Here is a 9,348-nt window from a genome sequence, read left to right as displayed (position 1 = left end):
GGGCTCCTGAGGGGCGGAGCTCCGGGGGGCGCGGCCCGGCGAGTCCCTCAGGGGAAGGAGCGGGTTTGCGCTGTTCCTTCAGGAGTGAGGGAGCACCCGGGGCTGTACGGGAAGCACTGTCCTAAATTAACAACCACAACAGCGGATGTGTTGCTGTAGCGTTGTAAGGCATTGAGATCGATTATCTTCATTTAATTCTGTGCTGCAAAGCGCCTGTCATTTAAAAGTAGAGTTTTGTGGGGGCCTGATCAGGCCTGGCCTCTGCAGTGCTGCCTTGAGAGGCACTGGGCTGTGTCAGGGCCGCCCTCAGAGACACCACGCACAAAGATTGCTGTACAGAGCCTTCAGTCCTGTGATGAACTGACATCTCTCGGATACTTTTTTTTTTTCCTTTTGGCTCCTAGAAAATGTTCTCCCCCCCAACATCTACTCGAGAACGCAAGACTACTAATTCTCTTTCAGTTAGAAAAGTGCAAATCCCAAATGTTGCTGTCCTAAAACGTGAAACGGAGAGAAAAACCCATGAAAGCTGCATTTGCTTTGGCCAGGGGAACATCCAGAACGGTTTTCTGAGGGCTATGGGTGTGAAGCAGCGGGAGTTGTCAGAAGGTGCAGGAGGTACATCAGGGCAACGGATGTCAGCCGGCAGCGAGCGCTCCTCTGCCCAGAGCAAACCCACTGGGATGGCTGCTCTTAATCGCACGTGTTGGAGAACACACATGCACACACGAGCACAAAATGTAAGTGCAGATAATTCGTTTATTGAAGTCCAAATTTACAACTGAAGTTTACAACTTTTTTTTTTTTCCCCAAAACAAAAAGCTTTGTTTGAATTTAGGAAGAATAAATGTTCTTTTTAATAATGTACAGACTATATCTCTTAAATAAGTTAATATCTTTGAAAAAAGAGCAATATGTTCCTTTTTTAATGTTGCAGTGCAACTTACAACTTACACGTCTGTGCAATGTACCATGAGGTATATGCCCAGTGAGCAACACACAGTGAAGTTTTCCATTCATAAATTTTCATTGTAGACACACAAAAAGTTAACAAGTTAATCTGTGATAGAAAAAATGCAGCCGGTTACAGTATTTCACACAGAACTCAGCTGAAAAGAGGGAAAAAAGAAACCTAACATTCATTGCCTATATAAACTATTGGATCATCTCTCAACATAGACAAGTATAAAATTAAAAATACTGTTGTGAAACTGAAGAAATACTGTATTATCCAGGGGTTGAAACTGAGTTTTACCTGTATTAGTCTAGAGCAGTTAATTTTCTCTCTCTGTAGCATCAATGAGCTGAGGGACTTTACTACGGCATTGGTAGCGTATCTGCTCGCGAAAGCGCTTAAGCAAGACGTTGATTATAGAAAAGATGGAGAAAGCTCAGAAACGGTGATGTAACTCAGACATTTTCCCTGGCACAGACAGGTGGTTTACCATTACCTCTCAGTTCATCTCACAGCTAATTAAAAAACCAAGGCTGAAACATGGAAGATTACTAGTATTTGAAGCTTTGACACTTCAAATTTTTCAAGATGGCTCTAAAATACTTTTTTTTCATAATGACAGAAAACATATCTTTATTTTAGAAAGAATCAACCACAACATAACTTTGTGATAAATAACAGTTCTGCCTCTAATACATATATACATACTGCTTGTAAACAAAAAATGCCCACAGGTCATGGAGTCTCCATGATTTTTATACAAGGCGCTATAGATTTTTTTTTTGTTATTGAAAACAGTCCTAGTGAAAGTTTGGTTTATAACCTCCTATTGCTACAGAAACAGTAAGAATGTTTATATTTACAAAGAACCAAAGACCATGGAGACCCCATAGCATTATTTGCTAAAGATTTTAAGTCAGTGGGGTTTTCAAACTACACATTGTCAGCATGTTCAGATTTAATTAACAGTACAGGTTGAACACCAGCAGTATGATACTCTAGTGCTTTGGTATTTCAACCCCTGAATATACAAAGACATTACTACAGCCTACTTCACAGTTTAATGCAAGTAAAGTGCAAGCCATAGTACAAGGGTGTCATACATTTTCATACATGTAAGCATTATCTAAAAAAGGCTCTCTATACAAGTTTTATTAGCTACTTTAGTAAACTAGACAGAAGACACCTATGGCCCAGCAATTAATGGTCTTACAAGGATATTTTCTTTGTAATACAGTATGTGTCAAATGTAAAAAGTTTATTAATACTAGTGCATTTCTCTTATATCCTAACCTGTTTTCTTTTCAGATTTTTAAGCTGAAATCCTTGTTTCTCAGTAAAACAGAAGTCTTAACTGGTAACAGGGTCTTACTGGTATTTTGGCCAGTGAACAAGATTTGTTAAGACATATTTGTTTCGTGCTTGCTAGTGAAAAGAAATGCGATAGAGTTAACACATATAATGTGGCATCCTTGTTTAACCTGCAGCATTCAGACAGATCCATTTACAGTCAGTAAAAAGATCTGTATTGATACCCTCACCAATGCCTGAGAATGAACAATATCCTAGAAATGTGAGGACAGAAGCTAGTGGGCCTCGCTGGTCAAACAACAGTTTGTCGACGTACTTTATCATTTTTACAATGTTGCTTTCTTTCAAATACTGCTCATACAGTGGTATTAATTCATACAGCAAAGTCCCTAATTGTCACTTTTAACACTTGTATGTGTCTGACAAAAATAAACTGTCTGGCCTGCATTAAGTATGAACATGGTTCTTTTCCTGAAGATAATGACAGGCAGTATCTGTCTGATTTTGTTAAAGAAGACATTTATTAAAAGTAGGTCCCAGTAGTATATCACCTATCTCAAAAACCAATCAAAGCTTATATGATACTATTTGTAATCCTCCTTCTGAATGTGGAAGTATGGTATAAACTGCAAAACGTAGAAACTAAGCTTTAAAAAAATGCTCCTTCCTCTATTGGTTGTATCAAAAATAGAGAGTCACCTGCCTATGCATTAGTGAATGGAACTAATCAGCAGTACAACATTATGCTTATATCTAATGGGAGTAAGGAAAATAATTTTAAAAATCAACTAAGAAAATATGACTTACTTGGTTTTGTTTAAATAACAATGTATTTTCCATTCATCAACCGAGGTGGGTCAGGTTTGATTTTCAGATTTATGCGCAGTTAATGCCCACTCAGGGATAAGAGGAGACGGGGAACCTATTCCCACAGTGGCTTCTCTGAACCTTAGCTTTAATGAGGGAAATATTCTAGAAGAAAAAGAACTTTTTTATTACTTATATAAATTAATTAGCTAATATTGCCTCTTCAGTCTTTCCTGTTACTACCCATTTTTTTGTACTAGTGGTACATAAACATCATTTGGCAACAGGGAAGATGGTGTCTTGTCTCTAATGAGATTTTAAGCTCAGTGGTCTAAGGCATGTGGTATGTGGAAAATCTACACTCCGAGGAAGGCGGCATTGCTACAACCTGCACCCTTCTGTCCTCCCTAGAAATGCACAATTTACCAATTGTGAAAACTAAGGAGAAAGAAAAAAATCCTTTATGAGACCAAGTTACCACTTATTTCTCTCTAAGCTTACACTGCAGGAACTTGGCTGTACTATAAATAGTATTTTCAGGGCTCAGGCCCCGTAATACAGACAGACCTGTGCTCTCTCTTAAGGAATCTCTCCAGGACTGGGTCCAGAGACCATAGGCGGGATCTCTGTGGAGATACAAGATTTGCTAATGCTAACAGATTTAGTGTTTATGCTGCAAAAAGAACTGTACAGAGGGCATCCTCTGTAGTACAGTTCTGGGGGTAGCTGACAGGCATTGCAGATTGGGCTGAAGTTTTGTTATGAGTTGTGCTGCATCTTGCCTTAGCCAAGGATCGGTTTTAACAACCCACCTTTGAAGCACTTTGGCATGAAGAGTTTGTCCAAACTGTTGATGAAATACCACGAAATAGCCCTGCCTGGCAGAGCTGTCCCACCTCAAGGGCCAACAGCCCCTGGATGTAGCCCCTCGGTCATAAGTACCACTTGGTTTTCGTTTTGGAGAAGGCAGCTTTTATGACTTTGGAAGACAAGTAGGACTACTTGCTGAAAGAATATGGGGAATAAGGTATGCGATGGACTTAGGTCTGGTTTGTATTACTTTAGACAAAGATACGAGATACAAGAATTTTCTTTGTTCTCCTCAGATTTGTGTTAAGTTAAACGATTTCTACTAGATTCTTCATTTTTCTTCCAGAAGTCCTATTAACATTCAAAGTGAAATCTTCTATCCATCTTTCCTTATGGTGCTAAAGCATTTCAAGAAGTGCTCATGATGTGTTTGAGAAAGTAGAACTGTATCAGAAGCTGATAAAAAACAGCAGGGTGGTTTTTGCCAATGAAGTGAAGGAACCTCCTGTGTTTTGGAGGGTAAAGACGCCCTGTACAATCCAACGCAGGCTGATTACTGTGAGGGCAAATATAATCAATCCTACCTGTGCTGTCACAGAGCGTGGGCCCAGAATTTCTGCATTATTTATATTAAAGAATGTGCACATACAGACTGATGAGAGCCTCCTCCTCCTCCTTTGATTCTTGTTCATATTAATTAGAGTAAGCTCAAGGAAGTTTTCACTTAAATTAATGAAACTAAGAAAAAGGTCTCCATTTTCTCCAGATGCTGCTGAAATAGCTACTAAGATAGCTTTCAAAGATGCGAGATTTCACTGAACACAGAATAGTATTAGAAAATGAGGGGAATCAGTAGCTTAGGGGGAGCATTAAATCAGTTCTAATAAAAAATAGCCAGTAACAAAAAGACTAAGCTTGTAGAGTCACAGAGAAAGTCTGCTGGCTGAGTGATGTTTTACCTGCAGGAATTCTGAATGAAGACACTAATAAGAACCAAATTAATAAACCACATCCAAACAATCTCTTTGTATAGTTGTGTATGTTATGAACCAAGTTTTATCTAAGCATTCAGGCAGGATATCTAGTAGGTTAATAAGTGTATAGTAGTGGTGCTCTTTATTTCCCTTGATGAACTCAACAGCAAAGAATTTCAGAAATACTTCTTTTAACTTCAAGAAATAAAAATTGAGATTGTCTATTTTTCTTACTATTTGTTATTTTTGAGAAATATATCTTCCTAATGACATTTGTAATTCTCAGCTGTATCTGTAAGTAGCCTTTTAGAAGAGAAATAGCTTGTTTCATTGTTTACTAGGGACTTCATTGAATATGTTCAGTGGACAATTGTCATTCCTGTCTTGAGTTACAATACAGTGGCATTTGAAATCCTTTTTGAAACCTATATTAAAATCATATCCATCTTTTTTAATGAAAGCACTAACCTTCTTTTAGGTTTGAAACAAAAGGCATGTTTAGATTTCTTTATGAATATAGAAAGTTCAATCCATTTAACTGACCCTGTGACCATCTATCACTGCTTGCACGTACAGTATGAACTGGTTTCTAAATGGCTTCTATAATTTACCCCATTTCTTGCTTCACTGCATAATATTTGTCCTACAATGTATGAAAGATAGTATTAAAAAATAGTGAAATATATAACTCTTAGATATGACATACGAAAAAAGGCTAGGCACATTCTATCAATGCTTCCGCTATTTAGTTGTCTAGTAGCTACAATGCTCACATAGTAAATTTTGATTTAGTTCACTATTTGCATGAATCCTGCAACTCCGATATTGGTGAAACCTGTGGTGTCAAATTGTTGCTGTTTCCTGTATCTTTTTTATTACCTCAGGTGCTTAGACAGAGAGTGAAGTGCATGTTTAATATTCAAGCAAAACGCATTCAACGTGATCCTGCTCTCTGAAGTCACTGGAGTTTAGCTATTTACCTCAATGGAAATATGATTAAGCTCCGATGCATGCATTTAAGGAGCCATTGTCCTCAGTGATTCTTAAGCATAGAGTTGATGACTTTGTTGAAGCAGACCAAACATGCCTTCATGTTGATGTTTTATCCAAACGTTGTCATGCATTTGTTGCAATGATGCTGTGACTCAATTGCTTGTGTGATGCAAAGAACTCAAAACAGCTGTCAGTAATACTTCTCTAGTAATAACATCTTATATTATTATAGGGTATTATTTGTTTAATCACTGCATCTACTGTGCAGGTAAATGCCAGCGCAAATGAGAGTGAAAGCCAAATCTGAATTGTATTTCTTCAGCTGCTATATTGGGTTTACATGGCAAGGATTTGGTAGCAAGGGGGGCTGCAGCGGTGGCCTCTCTGAGAAAAGATGAGGGACTGCTCGCGTGTTGGACATGGCCAGTTCCAGTTGGCTCCAAAGCAGACCCGCTCCTGGCCAAAGCTGAGCCCATCAGGGAGGTTGGTGGCACCTCTGTGACAACTTCTTTAAGAAAGGGCAAAAATGCTGCACAGCAGCTGTGAGAGAGAGGAGGGAGAAAAATGTAAGAGAAATGACTTTGCAGACACCAAGGTCAGTGAAGAAGGAGGGGTAGGAGGTGCTCCAGGCACTGGAGCAGAGATTCCCCTGCAAGCCTGTGGAGAAGACCACAGTGAAGCAGGTTGTCCTCCTGCAGCCCATGGAGTCCCATGCCTGAGCAGATATCAATACTGCAGCCCATGGAGGACCATGCTTGAGCAGATATCCATACTGGCGCAGGCTCCTGGCAGAACCTGCAGCCCACAGAGAGGAGCCCACACAGGAGAAGGTTTTCCAGCAGAAGCTGCAGCCCACAGGGGACCCATGCTGAAGCAGTCTGTTTCTGAAGGACTGTACCCCATGGAAAAGATCCATGCTGGAGCAGTTCTTGAAGAACTGCAGCCCATGGGAGAGACTCCATGCTGGAGCAAGGGAACAGTGTGTGGAAGGAGTAGCAGAGATGAGGTGTTATGATCCAACTGCAACCCCCAGTCCTCATCTTCCTGTGCCACTGAGGGAGGGAAGGAGGTAGAAAAGCTGGGAATGAGGGAATTAAATTGAGCCCAGGAGAAGGCGGGGGGGGGGGGAAAGGTGGTTTTAGCTTTATCGTTGTTTCTCACTATGCAACTGTATTTTTAATTGGCAAGAAATTAAATTAATTTTCCCCAAGTCATGTCTGGTTTGCCCATGGTGGTCACTGGTAGGTGATCTCTCTGTCTTTCTCTCAACCCGCAAGCTTTTCCATCATATTTTCTCCCCCTGTCCTGTTGAGGAGGAGGAGTGAGGGCATCTTGGTGGGCATCTGGCAGCCAGCCCACCACAGCTGCTTTGTGGAGGCTGAACTGAACAAACAGGATACCTTCACCTCGTTCTGCCTTTGTGAATAATTACATCTTTTCCTGGATACCAGGACCTCATTGAGATAACATTTTTTCCTATATTATATTGAACTGTATGAGTTTTACAGTTCTCGATGTATGAGAGATGACTAGGTTTATCTTGTGAAAAAAATATCAGTGAATATCTGTGTTTAAGTGAAATGACATCAACTGTATTCACATCCCCTTTGTTCTGCTTTGTAGAAATATTCTATAGCAAGCATAGTCAAAGGAAATTGTGAACAGGTGTTTGAAATTATGTTCAGTAGCATTCAGAGCAATCTTTTTTTTTTTTTGTCCCCCAAGAATACAAGTATTTTCTCCAAAATCTGATTCTTAGAAATCATTCTCGTCCAGGCAAGGAAGTGAAATACACTATGTAACTTGTGTGTCTTCCCAAACCAATCAATACAGATTGGTTTTCAAATGATGTATTGAATAACTTCACCCACTTGCTAATGTACTACTAACAGTTAAAAATTATTGCCAGACATTATATAATTCTGAATAATTTACTCAGCTCTAAATGTCAGTCTATTACAGAATTTAACTGATTAGTTCAGGATTTTTTCCACTTAATTCTCATCCTTGAAGCATCAGAGCTTTTTTGAATTTTGTGACTCACAGTCATGTGTCATTTAAATTCACAGTGAAGAAAATAGGAAAACCTGCAGTATGTACCATATTCAGCGCAGATGTTTTTCTTTCACCATGATATACTTCAAATTATATTAAAATCAGTTTAAGTTGCAGCATTAGTGAACAACCAACATTGTTCTACTCCTATCTGAACCTCTGTGCCATACCTGCTTGCTTATATTCATTCATTTTAAAGGCAGGCACAGTATGTTACAAACACGGTATCTAAATGGCATGTACAGTATGCCCATAGGGCCAGATTGGGATCTATTTGCTAGATGTACAGTGTACATTTTAAGGCACACTATAGGGATCGAGTTTACACTTTGATAACTCTGTCCTTTTATTTGCAAAGATGGTCACTACCTGGAAATGTTGCAAAAATAAACGTTCATCTCTAAGAGTGGCCAATGTATTTATGTTTTCATTTTACGTTCTTCTCAAGAAAGAGATGCGCGAAAATGTGAACTTTAGGGCATTTTAAAAGTAAATGTCAACTACCATGTTACATTTTATATACATAGATATGTCTTTATATATATCTAAATATATAAAATGATTGTAGGAGCTCATACTGTAAGCTTATTTTTAGTACAGTACTTTAAATATACTGGTATTTATTTTCAGTTACACTTCTGCACTGCTTCTTTCTAATGCAGAGCTTGATACGGACATCGGTTGGTAACAGCAAACAAAAAAATTCATAAAGTATATTATTGTCTTATCATGCAATGTAGTAGGCATCCTGTGGCACTATTCTTTTACCCAACTTATGTACAGTACTGCTGAGTACATCATCAATAAATATTACAGTGTTTGTCTTAATCAATTTGTCATGGCACCCAGCAATTATTCAGGATATGAGTCCAGTCACACATGAGTTTCAATGAACGAGTGTGTATGTGTCAGCATTGGTGCTGAGGTTGCGAGTTCAGAGGCTCCATTTTGAGATTTCACAGCGGCACTGTACTCACAAATGTCCAGGAAAAACTCATAGTTCTTTAGTTTCCAATCTTTAAACTTCTTTGATGTTAAGCTGGGATCATCCAGGAGGCTGTTGATAACTGTGAGGTCCCCTTCCTTCGCCTATCAAATTCCAGAAAGACACAATACACGTCAAAATAAAATTTATGCCACATTATTTCTTCTTTCATTTTAATGCAACTGCTAGGGAAACTACTATGGACACTTGAATCTTTTACCTACATTCAGGAGCTACTACAGCTTAAACTGTTTGACAACTCAGTCCTTGGCACTTTCTACAGCATGCCTTTAAAGAGTGCCAAATATTGGGTTTTTTCCTTAAGCTGGAACATGTTTGCTTTCAAGTATTTTTAGTTTCTTTGGAACTTAATGCTAAAGCTACAAAGACAGCCTCATCCATGGAAAACATTAAGAGGTTATATTTTTACTAGTTCATATTGCTTATACACAAAATTA

General features: G+C 38.9%; 1 protein-coding gene across 1 annotated transcript in view; it reads right to left on the bottom strand.

Annotated features, from left to right (window-relative positions):
• Window positions 1-3,456: 3,456 nt before the first annotated feature.
• The window catches only part of LOC129211951 (connector enhancer of kinase suppressor of ras 2-like), a 209,535-nt gene continuing 203,643 nt past the window's right edge, over window positions 3,457-9,348 (bottom strand). The window contains exon 25 of the mRNA XM_054839775.1: window positions 3,457-8,994. Within this exon, the coding sequence (XP_054695750.1) occupies window positions 8,779-8,994 (216 nt within the window). The 3' untranslated portion in view covers window positions 3,457-8,778. The remainder of the gene's footprint in view (window positions 8,995-9,348) is intronic.

Source organism: Grus americana, chromosome 12 (assembly GCF_028858705.1).
Source record: "Grus americana isolate bGruAme1 chromosome 12, bGruAme1.mat, whole genome shotgun sequence".
NCBI classification, from domain to species: Eukaryota; Metazoa; Chordata; class Aves; order Gruiformes; family Gruidae; genus Grus; species Grus americana.
Note: the sequence above shows the minus strand (reverse complement) of the source record. Positions and strands in the feature narration are given on the sequence as shown.